Source organism: Heteronotia binoei, chromosome 3, assembly GCF_032191835.1.
Source record: "Heteronotia binoei isolate CCM8104 ecotype False Entrance Well chromosome 3, APGP_CSIRO_Hbin_v1, whole genome shotgun sequence".
Classification (NCBI taxonomy): Eukaryota; Metazoa; Chordata; class Lepidosauria; order Squamata; family Gekkonidae; genus Heteronotia; species Heteronotia binoei.
The window spans coordinates 191,787,234-191,811,429 of record NC_083225.1 but is presented as its reverse complement, the minus strand read 5'-3'; the positions used below and the strand labels follow the sequence as shown (position 1 = coordinate 191,811,429).

Here is a 24,196-nt window from a genome sequence, read left to right as displayed (position 1 = left end):
AGAGAATAGGAGATTAAAAGATATAAAAATATAAAGTAGGTAGAAATAGGTGCTATATTTCTGTCGGTCATAGTTTACATATTGTCATACATCATAGAGCCTCTGGTTGGCATGCAGAAGGTCCCAGGTTCAATCCCCAGCACCTCCAGTTAAAGGACCAGGCAGGAGGTGATGTGAAAGACCTCTGCCTGAAACTCTGGAGAGCCGTGGAGTGGAGCTGTAGTTCAGTGGCAGAGCATCTGCTTTGCATGCAGAAGGTCCCAGGTTCAATCCCTGGCATCTCCAGTTAAAAGGACCAGGCAGGAGGGGATGGGAAAGACCTCTTTCCTAAGATTCTGGAGAGCTGCTACCGGGCTGAGTAGACAGTACTGAGTGCTGGACCAGTGGTCTGATTTAGTATAAGGCAGCTTCATCGAATGTAATTCCTGCGGGTTGCTTGGTTGGCATGGTTGCCAGGCTCTAGCTGGCAACCCCTTGGGTGAAATGCAGGGTGGGGCTTGTGTGCTGGCATTGCCCTCACCCGCTGACATCATTTCTGGCAAAAACCGGAAGCGGCATGGCAGCAGCTCGTGCAGAAATCTTGATAGTAAAACAATAGTAAGTAAGTAAGTAAAATTTTATTTGTATCCCGCCCTCCCCCGCCAAGCAGGCTCAGGGCGGCTAACAACAGCAAAAAATAACAATACATTAATAAAACATTAAATTAACCTTAAAACCAATTAATACATTAATTAAGAACCGTTACTAATCTAATAGCATTAAATTAACTCTAACCGTAATATTATCATTTGACGCTATGCCTGTCAGTTGGTATTGATGGCAGATCTCCGGACTGGACTATTTTGATGTTTCTTTGTTATGCACTTATAGTTCAGCTATTCATAAACGCCAGTTTAAAGAGGGTGGTCTTGCAGGCCCTGCGGAACTGATCAAGGCTCCGCAGGGCCCGCACCTCCTCTGGGAGCTGGTTCCAAAGGTATGGGGCCGCGGAAGAAAAGGCCCATGTGCGGGTATTCTGGAGTTTAATTTCTTTTGGCCCAGGGGTAGTCAGTCTGTTTTTTCCTACTGACCTTAGTGCTCTCTGGGACTCGTACGGGGAGAGACGGTCCCTCAGGTAGGTTGGTCCTCGGCCATATAGGGCTTTAAAGGTAATGACCAATAGACGATATAAACTATATATCGCATTTTGCAAAATGCTAGAGTGGTTGCCACAAGCCTGCTAAATGTAAGAGCCACATAGAATAAACATCAGAAGTTTGGAGGGAGGGAGGAGAAAAGGAAGGCAGGCAAATAGATGGGGGAGGGAGAGGTGGAAAGAAAGCAACTTTAACTTTAAATGCTTTCTCCAAGCCAGCTGATGGGGTAGTGAGAGGTTCCTCCCCCCCCTTCAATTTTGTTTTTTTGATGTACTGAACATGAAAAAGTACAAAGGATCCACACACAAAAGAAAACACGCACAGCATCTTTTTAAATCACTGACAGGGGCAGCCTGACACCCCATGGCACCCTAGGCAGACTCGCAGCCTGCTGCCTCCCCCAAGTACCCCTGCGCCTCCCCCCACGGCTCCACACCCCCTCCTCCACCCTCCCTTTGGACCCTTCCCCACCCCATGTCAATTTCAATGCCGGAACCGGCTCTAGTGCCACATTCCAGCTATCTAAAGCCCCCCCCCCCCGGGCCGATCACTCAATCGTGGGTAAAACCGCACCGTGGGGCCGGGACGCGCTTACAGTCTGTCAGGACCAGCATCCTGAAAGGGCTACAACACTGCCACTGACTCCTCTCCCATTCCGGAAGTGGGGAGGGGAGGAGTCAGCGGCAGCAGAGTCGGCCTTTCAGGATGCTGGTCCTGACAGACTCTTATTGGTAGAGAACTCACTGAAAATGTCAAGACAGTGTGCGATTGCAATAAAAAAGGCCAACACCATGCTGGGAATTATTAGGAAGGGAACTGAAAACAAATCAGCCAGTATCGTAGTGGGGCCCTTGGATGACCAAGGGGTCAAAGGATTACTGAAGGAAGATTGGGAAATGGCTGAGAAGCTAAATGAATTTTTTGCCTCCGTCTTCACTGTGGAAGATGAGAAGTGTTTGCCTGCTCCGGAACCACTTCTATTGGAAGGGGTGTTGAAAGACCTGAGCAAGATTGAGGTGACAAGAGAGGAGGTCCTACAACTGATGGACAAATTAAAAACTAATAAGTCACCAGGTCCGGATGGCATACATCCAAGAGTTCTGAAAGAATTCAAAGTTGAACTTGTGGATCTTCTGACAAAAATATGTAATCTTTCATTGACATCTGCCTCCATTCCTGAGGAATGGAAGGTAGCAAATGTCACCCCCATCTTTAAAAAAGGTTCCAGAGGAGATCCGGGTAAGTACAGGCCAGTCAGTCTGACTTCAATGCCGGGAAAGTTGGTAGAAACCATTATCAAGGACAGAATGAGTAGGCACATTGATGAACACGAGTTATTGAGGAAGACTCAGCATGGGTTCTGTAAGGGAAGATCTTGCCTCACTAACCTGTTACATTTCTTTGAGGGGGTGAACAAACATGTGGACAAAGGAGACCCGATAGATATTATTTACCTTGACTTCCAGAAAGCTTTTGATAAAGTTCCTCATCAAAGGCTCCTTAGTAAGCTTGAGAGTCATGGAGTAAAAGGACAGGTCTTCTTGTGGATCAAAAACTGGCTGAGTAATAGGAAGCAGAGAGTGAGTATAAATGGGCAGTCTTTGCAGTGGAGGACGTTAAGCAGTGGGGTGCCACAGGGCTCAGTACTGGGTCCCATGCTCTTTAACTTGTTCATAAATGATTTGGAGTTGAGAGTAAGCAGTGAAGTGGCCAAGTTTGCGGATAACACTAAATTGTTCAGGGTGGTAAAAACCAGAGAGGATTGTGAGGAACTCCAAAGGGACCTGTTGAGGCTGGGTGAGTGGGCGTCAACATGGCAGATGAGGTTCAATGTGGCCAAGTGCAAAGTAATGCACATTGGGGCCAAGAATCCCAGCTGCAAATACAAGTTGATGGGGTGTGAACTGGCAGAGACTGACCAAGAGAGAGATCTCGGGGTCGTGGTAGATAACTCACTGAAAATGTCAAGACATTGTGCGATTGCAATAAAAAAGGCCAACACCATGCTGGGCATTATTAGGAAGGGAATTGAAAACAAATCAGCCAGTATCATAATGCCCCTGTATAAATCGATGGTGCAGTCTCATTTGGAATACTGTGTGCAGTTCTGGTCACTGCACCTCAAAAAGGATATTATAGCATTGGAAAACGTGCAGAAAGGGGCAACTAGAATGATTACAGGTTTGGAACACTTTCCCTATGAAGAAAAGCTAAAACGCTTGGACTGGATGGGCCATTGGCCTGATCCAACATGGCTTCTCTTATGTTCTTATGTGACGCAGAGTGTTGGACTGGATGGGCCACTGGCCTAATCCAACAAGGCTTCTCTTATGTTCTTATGTGACACAGAGTGTTGGACTGGATGGGCCATTGGCCTGATCCAGCATGGCTTCTCTTATGTTCTTATGTGACACAGAGTGTTGGACTGGATGGGCCACTGGCCTGATCCAACATGGCTTCTCTTATGTTCTTATGTGACACAGAGTGTTGGACTGGATGGGCCATTGGCCTGATCCAACATGGCTTCTCTTATTTTCTTATGTGACACAGAGTGTTGGACTGGAGGGGCCATTGGCCTGATCCAACATGGCTTCTCTGATGTTCTTATGTGACACAGAGTGTTGCACTGGATGGAACATTGGCCTGATCCAACATGGCTTCTCTTATGTTCTTATGTGACACAGAGTGTTGGACTGGATGGGTCACAGGCCTGATCCAACATGGCTTCTCTGATGTTCTTATGTGACACAGAGTGTTGGACTGGATGGGCCACTGGCCTGATCCAACATGGCTTCTCTGATGTTCTTATGTGACACAGAGTGTTCGACTGGAGGGGCCATTGGTCTGATCCAACATGGCTTCTCCGATGTGACACAGTGTGTTGGACTGGATGGGTCACGGGCCTGATCCAACATGGCTTGTCTTATGTTCTTATGTGACACAGAGTGTTGGACTGGAGGGGCCACTGGCCTGATCCAACATGGCTTCTCTTATTTTCTTATGTGACACAGAGTGTTGGACTGGATGGAACATTGGCCTGATCCAACATGGCTTCTCTTATGTTCTTATGTGACACAGAGTGTTGGACTGGATGGGCCATTGGCCTGATCCAACATGGCTTCTCTTATGTTCTTATGTGACACAGAGTGTTGGACTGGATGGGCCATTGGCCTGATCCAACATGGCTTCTCTTATTTTCTTATGTGACACAGAGTGTTGGACTGGATGGGTCACAGGACTGATCCCAACATGGCTTCTCTGATGTTCTTATGTGACACAGTGTTGGACTGGATGGGCCACTGGCCTGATCCAACATGGCTTCTCTGATGTTCTTATGTGACACAGAGTGTTGGACTGGAGGGGCCATTGGTCTGATCCAACATGGCTTCTCCGATGTGACACAGTGTGTTGGACTGGATGGGTCACGGGCCTGATCCAACATGGCTTGTCTTATGTTCTTATGTGACACAGAGTGTTGGACTGGAGGGGCCACTGGCCTGATCCAACAGGGCTTCTCTTATGTTCTTATGTGACACAGAGTGTTGGACTGGAGGGGCCACTGGCCTGATCCAACATGGCTTCTCTTATGTTCTTATGTGACACAGAGTGTTGGACTGGATGGGCCATGTGCCTGATCCAACATGGCTTCTCTTATGTTCTTATGTGACACAGAGTGTTGGACTGGAGGGGCCACTGGCCTGATCCAACAGGGCTTCTCTTATGTTCTTATGTGACACAGAGTGTTGGACTGGAGGGGCCACTGCCTGATCCAACAGGGCTTCTCTTATGTTCTTATGTGACACAGAGTGTTGGACTGGATGGGCCACTGGCCTGATCCAACATGGCTTCTCTTATGTTCTTATGTGACACAGAGTGTTGGACTGGATGGGCCATTGGCCTGATCCAACATGGCTTCTCTTATTTTCTTATGTGACACAGAGTGTTGGACTGGAGGGGCCATTGGCCTGATCCAACATGGCTTCTCTGATGTTCTTATGTGACACAGAGTGTTGCACTGGATGGAACATTGGCCTGATCCAACATGGCTTGTCTTATGTTCTTATGTTACACAGAGTGTTGGACTGGATGGGCCACTGGCCTGATCCAACATGGCTTCTCTTATGTTCTTATGTGACACAGAGTGTTGGACTGGATGGGCCATTGGCCTGATCCAGCATGGCTTCTCTTATGTTCTTATGTGACACAGAGTGTTGGACTGGATGGGCCACTGGCCTGATCCAACATGGCTTCTCTTATGTTCTTATGTGACACAGAGTGTTGGACTGGATGGGCCATTGGCCTGATCCAACATGGCTTCTCTTATTTTCTTATGTGACACAGAGTGTTGGACTGGAGGGGCCATTGGCCTGATCCAACATGGCTTCTCTGATGTTCTTATGTGACACAGAGTGTTGCACTGGATGGAACATTGGCCTGATCCAACATGGCTTCTCTTATGTTCTTATGTGACACAGAGTGTTGGACTGGATGGGTCACAGGCCTGATCCAACATGGCTTCTCTGATGTTCTTATGTGACACAGAGTGTTGGACTGGATGGGCCACTGGCCTGATCCAACATGGCTTCTCTGATGTTCTTATGTGACACAGAGTGTTGGACTGGAGGGGCCATTGGTCTGATCCAACATGGCTTCTCCGATGTGACACAGTGTGTTGGACTGGATGGGTCACGGGCCTGATCCAACATGGCTTGTCTTATGTTCTTATGTGACACAGAGTGTTGGACTGGAGGGGCCACTGGCCTGATCCAACAGGGCTTCTCTTATGTTCTTATGTGACACAGAGTGTTGGACTGGAGGGGCCACTGGCCTGATCCAACATGGCTTCTCTTATGTTCTTCTGTGACACAGAGTGTTGGACTGGATGGGCCACTGGCCTGATCCAACATGGCTTCTCTTATGTTCTTATGTGACACAGAGTGTTGGACTGGATGGGCCATTGGCCTGATCCAACATGGCTTCTCTTATGTTCTTATGTGACACAGAGTGTTGGACTGGAGGGGCCACTGGCCTGATCCAACAGGGCTTCTCTTATGTTCTTATGTGACACAGAGTGTTGGACTGGAGGGGCCACTGCCTGATCCAACAGGGCTTCTCTTATGTTCTTATGTGACACAGAGTGTTGGACTGGATGGGCCACTGGCCTGATCCAACATGGCTTCTCTTATGTTCTTATGTGACACAGAGTGTTGGACTGGATGGGCCATTGGCCTGATCCAACATGGCTTCTCTTATTTTCTTATGTGACACAGAGTGTTGGACTGGATGGAATATTGGCCTGATCCAACATGGCTTCTCTTATGTTCTTATGTGACACAGAGTGTTGGACTGGATGGGCCACTGGCCTGATCCAACATGGCTTCTCTTATGTTCTTATGTGACACAGAGTGTTGGACTGGATGGGCCATTGGCCTGATCCAACATGGCTTCTCTTATTTTCTTATGTGACACAGAGTGTTGGACTGGATGGGTCACAGGCCTGATCCAACATGGCTTCTCTGATGTTCTTATGTGACACAGAGTGTTGGACTGGATGGGCCACTGGCCTGATCCAACATGGCTTCTCTGATGTTCTTATGTGACACAGAGTGTTGGACTGGAGGGGCCATTGGTCTGATCCAACATGGCTTCTCCGATGTGACACAGTGTGTTGGACTGGATGGGTCACGGGCCTGATCCAACATGGCTTGTCTTATGTTCTTATGTGACACAGAGTGTTGGACTGGAGGGGCCACTGGCCTGATCCAACATGGCTTCTCTTATGTTCTTATGTGACACAGAGTGTTGGACTGGAGGGGCCACTGGCCTGATCCAACATGGCTTCTCTTATGTTCTTATGTGACACAGAGTGTTGGACTGGATGGGCCATGTGCCTGATCCAACATGGCTTCTCTTATGTTCTTATGTGACACAGAGTGTTGGACTGGAGGGGCCACTGGCCTGATCCAACAGGGCTTCTCTTATGTTCTTATGTGACACAGAGTGTTGGACTGGAGGGGCCACTGCCTGATCCAACAGGGCTTCTCTTATGTTCTTATGTGACACAGAGTGTTGGACTGGATGGGCCACTGGCCTGATCCAACATGGCTTCTCTTATGTTCTTATGTGACACAGAGTGTTGGACTGGATGGGCCATTGGCCTGATCCAACATGGCTTCTCTTATGTTCTTATGTGACACAGAGTGTTGGACTGGATGGGTCACAGGCCTGATCCAACATGGCTTCTCTGATGTTCTTATGTGACACAGAGTTTTGGACTGGAGGGGCCATTGGCCTGATCCAACATGGCTTGTCTTATGTTCTTATGTTACACAGAGTGTTGGACTGGATGGGCCACTGGCCTGATCCAACATGGCTTCTCTGATGTTCTTATGTGACACAGAGTGTTGGACTGGAGGGGCCATTGGCCTGATCCAACATGGCTTCTCTTATGTGACACAGTGTGTTGGACTGGATGGGTCACGGGCCTGATCCAACATGGCATGTCTTATGTTCTTATGTGACACAGAGTGTTGGACTGGAGGGGCCACTGGCCTGATCCAACAGGGCTTCTCTTATGTTCTTATGTGACACAGAGTGTTGGACTGGAGGGGCCACTGGCCTGATCCAACAGGGCTTCTCTTATGTTCTTATGTGACGCAGAGTGTTGGACTGGAGGGGCCATTGGCCTGATCCAACATGGCTTCTCTTATGTGACACAGTGTGTTGGACTGGATGGGTCACGGGCCTGATCCAACATGGCATGTCTTATGTTCTTATGTGACACAGAGTGTTGGACTGGAGGGGCCACTGGCCTGATCCAACAGGGCTTCTCTTATGTTCTTATGTGACACAGAGTGTTGGACTGGAGGGGCCACTGGCCTGATCCAACAGGGCTTCTCTTATGTTCTTATGTGACGCAGAGTGTTGGACTGGAGGGGCCACTGGCCTGATCCAACAGGGCTTCTCTTATGTTCTTATGTGACACAGAGTGTTGGACTGGATGGGCCACTGGCCTGATCCAACAGGGCTTCTCTTATGTTCTTATGTGACACAGAGTGTTGGACTGGAGGGGCCACTGGCCTGATCCAACAGGGCTTCTCTTATGTTCTTATGTGACACAGAGTGTTGGACTGGATGGGCCAGTGGCCTGATCCAACAGGGCTTCTCTTATGTTCTTATGTGACACAGAGTGTTGGACTGGAGGGGCCATTGGCCTGATCCAACAGGGCTTCTCTGATGTTCTTATGTGACACAGAGTGTTGGACTGGAGGGGCCACTGGCCTGATCCAACAGGGCTTCTCTTATGTTCTTAAGTGCATTCCGGCCCCAGGGTGTGGTTTTACCTGCAATTGAGTGATTTGCTGGGGGCGGTGGGGGGAGGGCTTTAGATAGCCGGTTCCGGCATTGAAATTGGCATGGGGTGGGGAAGCGTCCAAAGGGAGGGAGGTGTGGGGGGCGTGGTGCCGCGGGGGGGGGGGGGGAGGCAAAAGGAAGGGAATGAAGTGGGGGGTGGCAGTGTTGGTGTTGAGTGGCGGTAGCAGCAGGCGGGGGAGGCAGGCAAACTTGGTGCTTGCCTGGGGCACCGGGAGGGGGATGGGGAGCCCGGTTTGGCGCCCCTGCCCTCCCGGCACCCTAGGCTTCTGCCTCGTTTGTCTAGTGGGCAAAGCCGGCCCTGATCACTGAACCGAATATATTCTCCTACTCCAACAGATGTGAATTAAGTCATGGCGTACAACTTCAAAGAAATACCAGCCTTACGTTTTATGAAGGGCTCTGATGAATAGTGCAAAGCGAAGCCCGATACCCGTGTCTTCTCGTCGGTGCTCCCCATGTTTTGCTCCGTTTTTGCTACAGTAGCAGTGGGGGCTTTGAGAGCCGCACAATATGTATGAAAGAGCCGCATGTGGCTCCCAAGCCGCAGTGCCAGTTTGGTGTAGTGGTTAAGTGTGTGGACTCTTATCTGGAAGAACCGGGTTTGATTCCCCACTCCTCCCCTTGCACCTGCTGGAATGGCCTTGGATCAGCCAGAGCTATCTTATCTGGGAGAACCGGGTTTGATTCCTCACTCCTCCACTTGCACCTGCTGGATTGGCCTTGGGTTCACCATTTGCTCTGGCAGAGGTTGTCCTTGAAAGGGCAGCTGCTTTGAGAGCCCTCTCAGCCCCATCCACCTCACAGGATGTCTGTTGTGGGGGGAGAAGATACAGGAGATTGTAAGCCGCTCTGAGTCTCTGATGGGGTATAAATCTGCTCTTCTTCTTCTTCGCCACCCCTGCCTTGAACATATGAAGCTGCCTTATACTTATATGAATCAGACCTTTGGTCCATCAAAGTCACTATTGTCTTCTCAGACTGGCAGCGGCTCTCCAGGGTCTCAAGCTGAGGTTTTTTCACACCTATTTGCCTGGACCCTTTTTTGGAGATGCTGGGGATTGAACCTGGGACCTTCTGCTTACCAAGCAGATGCTCTACCACTGAGCCACTGTCCCTCCCCTCACCGTCCCTCTGCCCAATCACATCCGGGTTCTGCCAGAAGTGAAGGAGGCTTGCCGGTGCACCTGGGCTTCCCCCCTCCTTTCCTATTGCCAAGGTACCCAAGACGTCTTCTCAGTCTGCAAAAAACTGTTTGGTGTCTTCTACGTCAGGGGTGGCCAACGGTAGCTCTCCAGATATCTTTTTTGCCTACGACTCCCATCAGCCCCAGCCAGCATGGCCAATGGCTAGGGCTGATGGGAGTTGTAGGCAAAAAAAAAAATCTGGAGAGCTACCCTTGTCACCGCTGTTCTAGGTGATGACATGTCTATCACGTAGGGATGAGGCTGATGCACTTGAACTCATGAAGCTGCCTTATAGTGAATCAGACCCCCCCCCCCCTTGGTCCTTAGAGTCAGTATTGCCTGCTCAGACTGGCAGCGGCTCTTCAGAGTTCTCAGGTAGAGAAAGGTCTTTCCCATCACCTACTGACTGGTCTTTCTCAGTGGAGAGGCCAGGGATTGAACCTGGGACCTTCTGTATGCCAAGCAGAGGCTCTATCATTGAGCCAGGGTCCCTCTTCAGTGGCTCTTCAGGGTCTCAGCAGAGGTCTTTCCCATCCCCTACTGCCTGGTCTTTTTAACTGGAGATGCTGGGATCGAACCTGGCACCTTCTGCATGCCAAGCAGAGGCTCTACCACTGAGCCACAGCCCCACTATCTGACTCTCCAGGGTCTCAGCAGAGGTCTTTCCCATCCCCTACTGCCTGGTCTTTTTAAACTGGAGATGCCGGGGATTGAACCTGGGACCTTCTGCATGCCAAGCAGAGGCTCTACCACTGAGCCACAGCCCCACTATCTGACTCTTCAGGGTCTCAGCAGAGGTCTTTCCCATCCCCTACTGCCTGGGCTTTTTAAACTGGAGATGCTGGGATCAAACCTGGGACCTTCTGCATGCCAAGCAGAGGCTCTGCCACTGAGCCACAGCCCCACTATCTGACTCTCCAGGGTCTCAGCAGAGGTCTTTCCCATCCCCTACTGCCTGGTCTTTTTAAACTGGAGATGCCGGGGATTGAACCTGGGACCTTCTGCATGCCAAGCAGAGGCTCTACCACTGAGCCACAGCCCCACTATCTGACTCTCCAGGGTCTCAGCAGAGGTCTTTCCCATCCCCTACTGCCTGGTCTTTTTAAACTGGAGATGCCGTGGATTGAACCTGGGGCCTTCTGCATGCCAAGCAGAGGCTCTACCACTGAGCCACAGCTCCACTATATGACTCTCCAGGGTCTCAGCAGAGGTCTTTCCCATCCCCTACTGCCTGGTCCTTTTAACTGGAGATGCCGTGGATTGAACCTGGGGCCTTCTGCATGCCAAGCAGAGGCTCTTCCACTGAGCCACAGCCCCACTATCTGACTCTCCAGGGTCTCAGCAGAGGTCTTTCCCATCCCCTACTGCCTGGTCCTTTTAACTGGAGATGCCGGGATCGAACCTGGGACCTTCTGCATGCCAAGCAGAGGCTCTACCACCGAGTCCCTCTGGCCCGGTGCGATGTTCTTCATCCACCCCCCCCCCCCCCGCCGTCGTCTTTCTTCTTCTCTGGTGCACGTTGCAAGGAGGCCGTGAATAATTAATTCCCCCTTGTCATGGTTCCTGTTTTATTTCTGTCCGCGTAACGCTAACTGCCCGAGGTTTGAATCATTCATAATTCTGCCTTCCCCCTCGTCCCGCGGACGCCAGGGGAGACGGGAGCTACGGGGGAATGTCAGAAACCTCCGAGGCTGTTTGAAAAAAGAAAAGGTTGGAAACCGTTGGGAGTGACTGTTGGGGAAAAAATAATAACATGCGAGATCTCCGGGGACACGGTAAGCAAAGAGCGGAGTTGTTTTCTTGGCCTAATTTCCCCTTGTACGGTTAGGGTGTTTGCTGGTTTTCTAAGTACCCGGCTTAGTTTGACGTCTGTGTGGCAGTTTTGTGATATATTTAGCTATTTATTTCGATGCGCGGCTTGGCCCGTGGGTTCCACGTGTGCTGTGGAGGAAGGCCGTGGTCTACAGTTGGAGCCGTGACCACTGGCTAAACGTGGAGTGTGCTTATGGGGCGCCCTGTGTGTGCATATCTGACTCTTTGGCCTTGATAGGGTTTTCCTGGAAGTCAGACAGTGTCTGTGTTACTCCGCGGTGGTGGGAAGTAAGGTCAAGACGCAGCCGGCTTAGGGTGAAGCTGCAGGGTTTTCAAGGCTAGAGATGTTCAAAGGTCATTTTGCCTGCCTTTGTGTTGGGAATCTCTCATCTGTGTATTAACCGGGGGCTGGGGTTGCCGATCCCCAGTTGGGCAAAACCGGAAACCACAGGGTACCGATTAGTAACGACTGAAATAAACCATTGTGTTACTTTTGTGTTGCAAATAATTGCTCACAGATATTTCTTATTTCCTGTTCATGTATTCTTCACCAAAATTCTTACAAATGCCCATGAAGACAGCACAACGCAAAATATAAATTAATTTCCAATTGCTGTAATGGTACCAAAGTCCACTGTCTGTATCCTTTCGTTGATAGACGGGTGCAGTACCAATAAATGTGCTACTTCTTGCTTGGGTAGCAGTCTGAAATCCAACAGGTACGGCGCATGCTACTTCTTGCTTGGGTAGCAGTCTGAAATCCGACAGGTTCGGCACGTGCTACTTCTTGCTTGGGTAGCAGTCTGAAATCCAACAGGTTCGGCGCGTGCTACTTCTTGCTTGGGTAGCAGTCTGAAATCCAACAGGTACGGCGCATGCTACTTCTTGCTTGGGTAGCAGTCTGAAATCCAACAGGTTCGGCATGTGCTACTTCTTGCTTGGGTAGCAGTCTGAAATCCAACAGGTACGGCGCGTGCTACTTCTTGCTTGGGTAGCAGTCTGAAATCTAGCAGGTACGGCACGTGCTACTTCTTGCTTGGGTAGCAGTCTGAAATCTAGCAGGTACGGCACGTGCTACTTCTTGCTTGGGTAGCAGTCTGAAATCCAACAGGTATGGCGTATGCTACTTCTTGCTTGGGTAGCAGCCTGAAATCTAGCAGGTACTTGCTGCTTGGGTAGCAGTCTGAAATCCAGCAGGTATGGCAAGTGCTACTTCTTGCTTGGGTAGCAGTCTGAAATCCAACAGGTTCGGCACGTGCTACTTCTTGCTTGGGTAGCAGTCTGAAATCCAACAGGTACGGCGCATGCTACTTCTTGCTTGGGTAGCAGTCTGAAATCCAACAGGTTCGGCGCGTGCTACTTCTTGCTTGGGTAGCAGTCTGAAATCCAACAGGTTCGGCGCGTGCTACTTCTTGCTTGGGTAGCAGTCTGAAATTCAACAGGTTCGGCACGTGCTACTTCTTGCTTGGGTAGCAGTCTGAAATCCAACAGGTACGGCGCGTGCTACTTCTTGCTTGGGTAGCAGTCTGAAATCTAGCAGGTACGGCACGTGCTACTTCTTGCTTGGGTAGCAGTCTGAAATCCAACAGGTACGGCGTATGCTACTTCTTGCTTGGGTAGCAGCCTGAAATCTAGCAGGTACTTGCTGCTTGGGTAGCAGTCTGAAATCCAGCAGGTATGGCAAGTGCTACTTCTTGCTTGGATAGCAGTCTGAAATCCAACAGGTACGGCGCGTGCTACTTCTTGCTTGGGTAGCAGTCTGAAATCCAACAGGTACGGTGCATGCTATTTCTTGCTTGGTAGCAGTCTGAAATTCAGCAGGTACGGCGTGTGCTACTTCTTGCTTGGGTAGCAGTCTGAAATCCAACAGGTACGGCGCGTGCTACTTCTTGCTTGGGTAGCAGTCCGAAATCCAACCGGTGCGGCGACACGGGTCCTAGACAGTGGACTTCGGTACCATTACAGCAATTGGAAATTAATTTGTATTTTGAGTTGTGTGTATTCATGGACATTTGTAAGAATTTTGGTGAAGAATACATGAACAGGATATAAGAAATACCTGCGGAGCAATTATTTGCAACGTATAAGTAATGCAGTGGCTTATTTCAGTTGTTACTGATCCCCAGTTGGGGGCAGGGGATCCCCCGGTTTGGAGGCCCCCCCTCCGCTTCAGGGTCATCAGAAAGCGGGGGGAGGGGTTAGGAAATGTCTGCTGAGCACTCTATTTTACCCTGTGGAGACCGGTTCCGAAAGGGTATAATAGAGAATTGATCTGCAGACATCTGGGGCTCTCGGGGGGGGGGGGGCTGTTTTTTGATGTAGAGGCGCCAAATTTTCAGCGTAGCATCCAGTAGCTCTCCTCAAAACACCCTCCAAGCTTTAAAAAGATTGGATCAGGGGGTCCAATTCTCTGAGCCCCCAAAGAAGGTACCCCTATCCTTCATTATTTCCAAAGGAGGGAAGGCATTTAAAAGGGATGCAGTCTTTTTAAATGTGATGGCCAGCACTCCCTTTGAAGTTCAGTTGTGCTTGTCGCACCCTTGCACCTGGCTCCACCCCCTATGTCTCCTGGCTCCACCCCCGAAGTCCCCAGATGTTGCTTGAATTGGACCTGGCAACCCTAATCAGGGCTGACCCAGCTTAGCTTCTGAGATCAGCTGAGATCGGGCAGAAAGACACGTTCAGGGGTGGTTTGCTATCGCGGCTTGCTGGTACTGGGTGGTTGGCGCAATTCCAAAATGGCTGCTGCAGGAGGTGGGGCCAGCCACAAAATGGCTGCCGCAAGAGCCAGTTTGGTGTAGTGGTTAAGTGTGCGGACTCTTATCTGGGAGAACTGGGTTTGATTCCCCACTCCTCCACGTGCAGCTGCTGGAATGGCCTTGGGTCAGCCAGAGCTCTCTTCTCTGGGAGAACCGGGTTTGATTCCCCACTCCTCCACTGGCAGCTGCTGGAATGGCCTTGGGTCAGCCATAGCTCTCTTATCTGGGAGAACCGGGTTTGATTCCCCACTCCTCCACTGGCAGCTGCTGGAATGGCCTTGGGTCAGCCATAGCTCTCTTATCTGGGAGAACCGGGTTCGATTCCGCACTCCTCCACTTGCACCTGCTAGCATGGCCTTGGGTCAGCCATAGCTCTGGCAGAGGTTGTCCTTGAAAGGGCAGCTGCTGTGAGAGCCCTCTCCAGCCCCACCCACCTCACAGGGTGTCTGTTGTGGGGGAGGAAGGGAAAGGAGATTGTGAGCCACTCTGAGACTCTTCGGAGTGGAGGGCGGGATATAAATCCAATATCTTCATCTACCTCACAGGGTGTCTGTTGTGGGGGAGGGAGATAAAGGAGATTGTGAGCCGCTGTGAGACTCTTCGGAGTGGAGGGCGGGATATAAATCCAATATCTTCATCTACCTCACAGGGTGTCTGTTGTGGGGGAGGAAGGTAAAGGAGATTGTGAGCTGCTCTGAGACTCTTCAGAGTGGAGGGCGGGATATAAATCCAATATCTTCATCTTCTAAGAGGCAGGGGAGAAGAGGGGTAATTTAATAAATACATCGGGAAAGATGGGAACTGAACAGATACTTTGGTGGCAGCTGCCATCAAATCGACATTATTTTCATCTGCACAGCTGAGTGGATCTTCAGCAGCCAATCGGAAGCTACGCTAGGCAGGTGCACTGCTTGTTAAAACGTGTGGTGGGCACCCAAAAAAGTGTGGGTTGTCATCATGGGCACTGTGTTGGCTCTATAAAAAATGCTTTCTGAGATACCTCAGAAACATCTGCAGCTTCTAAAACGCTCTCATCCCTTCCTTCTTACAGCGGGCGTCTGAGACCCGATGGACTTCTGAGCGTTCTCTGGTGACCTCGCTGGGAGGAGCATGGTTAAACACCAGCCTTTGCAGTACTACGAACCGCAGCTATGTTTGTCGTGTCTGACCGGAATTTACGGTTGCCGTTGGAAACGATACCAGCGGTCACATGACGACACCACCAAGGTAAGGCAGCCGGAACGTTCCGCCTCTGGGCTTGCTGTCACCATGTTGGTTTGGGGGTTTGGGGTGTTTTTTTAAAGGTTTCTGTTGTGTGTGTGTGTGAGTGCGCACATCTGGAAGTTATGGTGACCTCTGGTCACTGGGGGTGGAATTCTAGCAGGAGCTCCTTTGCATATTAGTCCACGGACCCCTGATGTAGCCAGTCCTCCAAGAGCTGACAAGGCTCTTTTTTGTAAGCTCTTGGAGGATTGGCTACATCAGGGTGTGTGGCCTAATATGCAAAGGAGCTCCTGCTAGAATTTCACCCCTGAGCCACACACCCCTGATGTAGCCAATCCTCCAAGAGCTGACAAGGCTCTTTTTTGTAAGCTCTTGGAGGAATGGCTACATCAGAGGCTGTGTGGCCTTATATGCAAAGGAGCTCCTGCTAGAATCCCACCCCTGCTGGTCACTGATCCCTCCGGGAGCCCTGGAGGATACTCAAGAAAGATGGCTGAATAAAGCCTGCCTCTGCCTCCCAGCTCTGGTATTCTAAGGAGGTCTCCCATCCAAGTACTTGCCAGAATCGATTCTGCTTAGCTTCCAAGGTCTCATGAGGTCTGGTGTGCCTGGGCTATCTACGTCAGGGGACCGCCGCCATTTTGGAACTGCGGGTTGGTGCAGCCATCTTGAAACTTTCCTGGCGAAGGGGAGGCAGAAAAGCGGCTTTGAATGGAAGCAGCGGAAGAGTCAGTAAGGAAAGACCGAGCATCGTAGGCCCCTGGAATGTGAGAGTTCTGAGCTTCGTTCCAAGGACCTCACTTCATTTCATCCGGCACCGTCCTTGATTGCAGAATTGTGAGCGCTGATACGCATACATCTCTCGTGCAAAGACAACCAAAGTGGTCTAGTGTAGGGGTGGCCAAACTTGCTTAATATAAGAGCCATGTAGAATCAAAGTCAGATGTTTGAGAGCCGCGAGACAGGAAGGGAGGAAGGAAGAGAAGAAAATAGACGGGGAGAAGGCATGGAGGGGAGAGGTGGAAAGAAAGCAACTTTAACTTTGCATTCTCCAAGCTACCGGCTGGCTTGGCTTGGAGAAGGGATTTAATGAGAGAAATGCCTCTTCAAAGTCAGCCGATGGGGCAGTGGGGGCTTCCAGCCACGCAATACATGTGAAAGAGCCACATGTGGCTCCCAAGCCACAGTTTGGCCACCCCTGGTCTAATGGTTAAAGTGTCGGACTACGATCTGAGAGGTTCAGGTTTGAATCCCCACGCGTGCCGTGGGAGCTAGCTGGGGGATCTTAGCCCAGTCCCCACACTCTCAGCCTCACTCGCCTTGCAAGGCTGCTGTGAAGAGGAAACGGGGGAGAGGGAGAGGATGTTTAGTGGTAGCAAATCAGGGAGACTTAGAGATCCTCCTTTATGAATTGGCGTGGTCCGTGATTGGTAGACGCGCGACTGCTGCTGAAACTGGCAGCCCCGCCGCTGGTTTTCCTTGCTAACCTCGGTGTCCAACACCTGCGCATGAAGACAGATTCAGGTGGGTAGCCATGTTGCCCTGTCAGGGCTGGCTCTTCCACTAGGCAAACCAGGTGGTTGTCTAGGGCGCTGGCCGTGGAGCTGCGCCTAATTTGTTTTTGTTAAAAAAAATTCCTTCCCCTCCCTCCCTGAATTGCTTCTTTCCTTTGTCACCGTTTCTCCCCACCCCAAATCGCTGCCGCCTTCTTCCCCCTTTGATGCCGCTTCTCCCGGCCTCCTTCCCCTCCCCAAATCTCTGCTGCCTTCTTCCCCCTTTGCTGCCGCTTCTCCCGGCCTCCTTCCCCTCCCCAAATCTCTGCTGCCTTCTTCCCCCTTTGCTGCCGCTTCTCCCGGCCTCCTTCCCCGTCCCAAATCTCTGCTGCCTTCTCCCCCTTTTGCTGCCGCTTCTCCCGGCCTCCTTCCCCGCCCCAAATCTCTGCTGCCTTCTTCCCCCTTTGCTGCCGCTTCTCCCGGCCTCCTTCCCCTCCCCAAATCTCTGCTGCCTTCTTCCCCCTTTGCTGCCGCTTCTCCCGGCCTCCTTCCCCGTCCCAAATCTCTGCTGCCTTCTCCCCCTTTTGCTGCCGCTTCTCCCGGCCTCCTTCCCCGCCCCAAATCTCTGCTGCCTTCTTCCCCCTTTGCTGCCGCTTCTCCCGGCCTCCTTCCCCGCCCCAAATCTCTGCTGCCTTCTTCCCCCTTTGCTGCCGCTTCTCCCGGCCTCCTTCCCCGCCCCCAAATCTCTGCTGCCTTCTTCCCCCTTTTCTGCCGCTTCTCCCGGCCTCCTTCCCCACCCCAAATCTCTGCTGCCTTCTTCCCCCTTTGTTGCCGCTTCTCCCGGCCTCCTTCCCCGCCCCAAATCTCTGCTGCCTTCTTCCCCTTTTGCTGCCGCTTCTCCCGGCCTCCTTCCCCGCCCCAGATCGCTGCTGCCTTCTTCCCCCTTTGCTGCCGCTTCTCCCGGCCTCCTTCCCCGCCCCAGATCGCTGCTGCCTTCTTCCCCCTTTGCTGCCGCTTCTCCCGGCCTCCTTCCCCGCCCCAGATCGCTGCTGCCTTCTTCCCCCTTTGCTGCCGCTTCTCCCGGCCTCCTTCCCCGCCCCAGATCGCTGCTGCCTTCTTCCCCCTTTGCTGCCGCTTCTCCCGGCCTCCTTCCCCGCCCCAGATCGCTGCTGCCTTCTTCCCCCTTTGCTGCCGCTTCTCCCGGCCTCCTTCCCCCCCCCAGATCGCTGCTGCCTTCTTCCCCCTTTGCTGCCGCTTCTCCCGGCCTCCTTCCCCGCCCCAGATCGCTGCTGCCTTCTTCCCCCTTTGCTGCCGCTTCTCCCGGCCTCCTTCCCCGCCCCAGATCGCTGCTGCCTTCTTCCCCCTTTGCTGCCGCTTCTACCGGCCTCCTTCCCCGCCCCAGATCTCTGCTGCCTTCTTCCCCCTTTGCTGCCGCTTCTCCCGGCCTCCTTCCCCTCCTTCCCTGCCCAGAAGGGGCAGCGGGGTTGTGGTGGGGGAGGGGGGGGGGCGGCAAGGCTGCGTGGGCACCCTGAGTTCAGTGGCACATTTAAGACCCACCATTGGTGCATTGGTGTCTGAAGCAACGGGCGTGCACACAAAAACTTCTACCCAGAATTAAACCTCATGGGGCTTAAAGGTGCCACTGGGCTCAATCTTTATTCTACAAAGAGCCGCAGTTGAGAGTTTCCCTGCCCCGTTCCAGCAGCCGATGCTCGTGAGTCCGTAGAAATCCAGAGTGCTTGAAATGTGCTTGGAATAGAGGTCAGCAGGGAAGACAAGACACAGGGCTGCCCCGTTTCAGCGGCAACTGTACCTCCTGCACGGGGATGGTCAAACTTGTTTAACGTAAGAGCCACATCGAATCAATGTCAGATGATTGAGAGCCATGAGGAAGGAAAGAAGGAAGGAAGGAAGGAAGGAAGGAAGGAAGGAAGGAAGGAAGGAAGGAAGGAAGGAAGGAAGGAAGGAAGGAAGGAAGAGAGATGGAAAGAAAAAAACTTTAAATGCATTCTCCAAGCTGGCAGCTGGCTTGGAAAAGTAATTTAACGAGAGAAATGCCTTTTTCTAGCTGGCCGACGAGACAATGGGGGCTTTGAGAGCCATACGATATGTGTGAAAGAGCCACATAAGTACATAAAGGAAGCCATGTTGGATCAGGCCAATGGCCCATCCAGTCCAACACTGTCACACAGTGGCCAAAAAACCAGGCACCCTCTGGAGGTCCATCAGTGGGGCCAGGATACTAGAAGTCCTCCCATTGTGCCCCCCCCCCCCAAGCATCAAGAATACAGAGCATCACTTGCCCCAGACAGAGAGTTCCATCAATACCCACAGTGGCTAATAGCCACTGATAGTCACTCTCTCTCTCTCTCTCTCTCGGCTTGACTTCGCGAACGAAGATTTAAGAAAGGTGCAGTAGTCCACGTCTGCTGCAGGCTCGCTGGTGGCTGACAAGACCAATGCGGGACAGGCAGGTCCGGCCACAGTGGCTGCAGGGAAAAGTCTGATTCGGGGTTGGTGCTGTAGCAGTGCGATTCTTCCTCAATCTCCTTTTGTCCTCAAGACCAGCTATGCGTGCGTTCTCAAAGGAAGAGACAGCCTGGTGGATGGTCAGACCACTGGTGATGATAGTCACTAATAGCCCCAGTGGCTAATAGCCACTGGTGGAGCCCTGATTCTGAGGTTGATCCAGTCCCCTCTTGAAGCTGTCTGTGCTTGCTAGAGATGTAAAATTTCCAAATTTTTTGAAATTTGGGGCAAAACCCAGGTTTAAAAAAAAAAAAAAACCCGGAAATTTATGGAAAAATTGAAAAAAATGCTACATTAGCTCTTTTTCCTTTTCTTTTCCAGATTGAAAGTCATTCTGTTACTTTAGGAACATAAAATATGACTACGGGCAATTTTACTTGGCATGAAATTATCACAACTAGCATCTTAAAAATATAGCGTATCCAAACAATTCTGACAGAATTTTACTTTTAAAAAATATTTATTTGTAATTGTAACAAATGGAGCAACAATCTCCTGAACTGTTTACTAGTGTACGTGGAACAGACAAAAAAAAAAAAAACCCCGCCACAAAACAATTTTTAGAAATCCAGATGTAACGGTTATTCATATTTCCTCTCCACAGTATTAAATAAAAATTAAAAGAAGAAGAAGAAGATATTGGATTTATATCCTGCCCTCCACTCCGAAGAGTCTCAGAGTGGCTCACGATCTCCTTTCCCTTCCTCCTCGACAACAGACACCCTGTGAGGTGGGTGGGGCTGAGAGGGCTCTCACAGCAGCTGCCCTTTCAAGGACAACCTCTGCCAGAGCTACGGCTGACCCAAGGCCATTCCAGCAAGTGCAAGTGGAGAAGGGGGGAATCAAACCCGGTTCTCCCGGATAAGAGTCCGCATACTTAACCACTACACCAAACTGGCTCTCCAAAAAACCATTCACCGTGTTAAAATAAAGCGTTCCATAATCAATTTCTTTTCTTTTTTCAATTTTTCAGGAAAAAACCAAAAAAGGCTTCTGGTAAAAAACTGATTTTTCCCCCCGAATTTTTCCGTTTTTTTCCCGGGCCTTCACATCTCTAGTGCTTGCACTTGAGCTGCAGTTCGGCCACCCCTGCTCTTGCAGAACATCTAGCCCAGAGGTGGCCAACAGTAGCTCTCCAGATATTTTTTGCCTACAGCTCCCATCAGCCCCAGCCAGCACGGCCAACGGTTGGGGCTGACGGGAGCTGTAGGCAAAAAAAATCTGGAGAGCTACTGTTGGCCACCCCTGATCTAGTTCCATCCTTCCTCTGGGAGTTTATCTTGGGAGTATTTGGCAAACACAAATAGCCACGCTTTGTCTTTCCATGGGCACATGAGCTGCAGGTATTGGATGGTACGGGGAACTAACCATGGGTGGCAAGGAAGGGAGACAGGTGACGTTGTAGATGTGCCCTTTTAGGTGGCATCCGCGTGGCCCTAGAAGTGACCCGAGACGGAACGCCTGAGCAGCCTTTTATCGGAGTCCCGATGCCAATCCTGCAGAACTCGAACTCGGCTGCCCCTGGCCCTTCTTGAAAAACTTCTCTCGGCACGTGGTTAGAACTTGGCTCAGCTCAGTCTGGTGGCAGAGGCTTTCCTTCGGAGGAGAAGCAAGGAGGGGTAAGATCGTTAAGCGGTTGTTGTGTAAAAAAAATGCTAACGGCTTGGCATCTCCTGGAAGACTTCCCTTCGCCAGCGGCTGCATAATTTTCAGTTCAGCTCGTCTGGAGCAGCCGATGTGACAGCAGCGTTAACCCGTTCCTTCCTGCCCTTCCACTGAGCCTGGGGTATTGTTTGGCTATGGCGGGGGTGGCCAAACTGTGGCTCGGGAGCCGCATGGGGCTCTTTCACACATATTGTGTGGCTCCCGAAGCTCCTGATCGCCCTGTTAGCTGGTTTGGAGAAGGCATTTAAAGACAAATAAGACAGGGGAGGGTAAGACCGACACAATTCTATTCATACTTCAGATATACGCAAGCTTATCGCTTGAATAAAACATGGTTGGTCTTAAAGATGCCACTGGACTCAAACGGCTTCAGACCAACACAGCTGCCCACCTAAATCTGTCTTGTTTACAGTTAGGTCTCGAATCCAGCAGGAGCTCACCGGAGCGCAGCTCCTGAACCTTTCCGAGGGTTCCCCCTTTTCCTCCCCTCCTACCTTGTCCATTGAGTAGTAGGTACAGCTGCATAACAATCCCTGGATTAGGAGAGCGGGCAGCCAGCCAGCCAGCCACCAGGGGCTTGGAGAATGCATGAGTGTTAAAGTTGCTTTTTTCCACCTCTCCCTCCCCCCGATCTATTTGCCTTAGAATCATAGAGTTGGAAGGGTCATCTAGTCCAACCCCCTGCACAATGCAGGAAACCCACAAATACCTACCCCAAATTCACAGGATCTTCATTGCTGTCAGATGGTCATCTGGCCTCTGCTTAAAAACCTCCAAGGAAGGAGAGCCCACCACCTCCCGAGGAAGCCTGTTCCACTGAGGAACCGCTCTAACGGTCAGGAGGTTCTTCCTAATGTTGAGATGGAAACTCTTTTAATTTAATTTCAACCCATTGGTTCTGGTCCTACCTTCTGGGGCCACAGAAAACAATTCCACCCCATCCTCTATAGGACAGCCCTTCAAGTACTTGAAGATGGTGATCCTATCACCTCTCAGCCGCCTCCTCTCCAGGCTAAACCTGCCCAGCTCCTTCAACCTTTTCTCATAGGACTTGGTCTCCAGACCCCTCACCATCTTCGACGCCCTCCTCTGGACCCGTTCCAGCTTGTCTAGATCCTTCTTAAAATGTGGTGCCCAAAACTGAACACAAGACTCCAGGTGAGGTCTTGCCAGAGCAGAGCAAAGTGATAAGATCACCGTGGAACGGTGTGGCAGTTTAGAAGGCCATTTGGTCTGGAGAGCCATAAAAGGTAATAAAAGTTTCCTGCCGACTGATATTGCTGCAAGTCTAGACAAATCACAAAAGGACGTGTGTTTCCTAGTTGTAGTCCACCTAATTTACTTCTCAGCATCAGTCTATACATTATAAACCTCATTCTAGCCTGCCCTTAGGAAAAAAGAATACATCAAATGAAAATGGGTGAAGTATATAGAATGAGATCAACAGCCAATATCCCTTATTTGAGTATGTCAATATAAAACATTATTCGGATACACTATTATTAAAGAGAAATACATGGATCTTAAGTAGGGTTGCCAATCCCCAGGTGGGGGCAGGGGATCCCCCGGTTTGAAGGCCCTCCCCCCCGCTTCAGGGTCGTCAGAAAGCGGGGGGAGGGGAGGGAAATGTCTGCTGGGAACTCTATTGTTCCCTATGGAGATTTCTTCCCATAGAAAATAATGGAGAATTGATCTGCAGGTATCTAAGGCTCGGTGGGGGGGAGCCCTGTTTTTTGAGGTAGAGGCACCAAATTTTCGGTACAGCATCTAGTGCCTCTCCCAAAAATATCCCCCAGGTTTCAAAACGATTGGACCAGGGGGTCCAATTCTATGAGCCCCAAAAGAAGGCGCCCCTATCCTTCATTATTTCCTATGGAAGGAAGGCATTGAAAAGGTGTGCCGTCCCTTTAAATGTGATGGCCAGAGCTCTCTTTGGAGTTCAATTATGCTTGTCACAGCCTTGATCTTGGCTCCACCCCTAATGTCTCCTGGCTCCACCCCCAAAGTCTCCTGGCTCCACCCCCAAAGTCCCCAGATATTTCTTAAATTGGATTTGGCAACCCTAATCCTAAATCATCCAATCCAGTCTCCTTCCTCTCTCTCTTTCTCCTTTGGGATCGCACTCAAAAGGCTTTTCAGGGCGCCGCTTTGTTCCCAGGTCTGAGGTTTGACACCATTCCACACACACACACACACACACACACACCCAGCCCTTTGCAAAGGACGCCATGTTTCTTCCCGCCAGGGCCTGGGACCCAATACTTGGGCCTTCTTTATCACCTAGTCTGAGCTATTCCCCTTGGACTTGCCGGGCTCGTATTTCCTTTCAGTTGGTAACAGAGGATGCCGTTGTCTCTTCCACAGCCTTTCAATCGGTCCTTTGTGTATCAGAGGGCCCTGATAGGTAACCAGAGCCCTGCCTCTCTGCGGGGCTTTCAAGTTGAGCGGAGGTATTTCATTAGCTCCCCTTAACAAGGTGGATTCCTCTTGGGCTGGCAGGTGGAGAACAGGATTTTGTGTCTCTCTCGGGCTTATTTATCTATTTATTTATTTATAAAATTTCGCAGGGTGTCGTGTGGGGGGAGGAGGATAAAGGAGATTGTGAGCCTCTCTGAGACTCTGAGATTTGGAGTGGAGGGTGGGATATAAATCCAATATCTTCTTCTTTGATTCCCCACTCCTCTACTTGCAGCTGCTGGAATGGCCTTGGGTCAGCCATAGCTCTGGCAGAGGTTGTCTTTGAAAGGGCAGCTTCTGGGAGAGCTCTCTCAGCCCCACCAACCTCACAGGGTGCCTGTTGTGGGGGAGGAAGATGAAGGCGATTGTGAGCCTCTCTGAGACTCTGAGATTTGGAGTGGAGGGCGGGATATAAATCCAATTTCTTCTTCTTCTTCTTCTTCTTCTTCTTCTTCTTCTTCTTCTTCTTCTTCTTCTTCTTCTTCTTCTTCTTCTTCTTCTTCTTCTTCTTCTTCTTCTTCTGTCAGTGCTTCGTTCTCGTGGCCCCTTCCAGGGAAATGCTG

At 50.8% G+C, this 24,196-nt stretch overlaps 1 protein-coding gene and 1 non-coding gene across 3 annotated transcripts in view; both read left to right on the top strand.

Annotated features, from left to right (window-relative positions):
• Window positions 1-213: 213 nt before the first annotated feature.
• TRNAA-UGC (transfer RNA alanine (anticodon UGC)) lies at window positions 214-285 on the top strand. The gene has a single exon. It is a non-coding gene; the product is annotated as a tRNA-Ala (tRNA).
• Window positions 286-15,314: 15,029 nt separating this feature from the next.
• GDPD5 (glycerophosphodiester phosphodiesterase domain containing 5) overlaps window positions 15,315-24,196 on the top strand; it is a 177,747-nt gene continuing 168,865 nt past the window's right edge. For both annotated transcript variants that reach the window (XM_060235040.1, XM_060235039.1), the window contains exon 1: window positions 15,315-15,492. In XM_060235040.1, coding sequence (XP_060091023.1) covers window positions 15,376-15,492 — 117 coding nt within the window. In that variant the 5' untranslated portion in view covers window positions 15,315-15,375. The remainder of the gene's footprint in view (window positions 15,493-24,196) is intronic.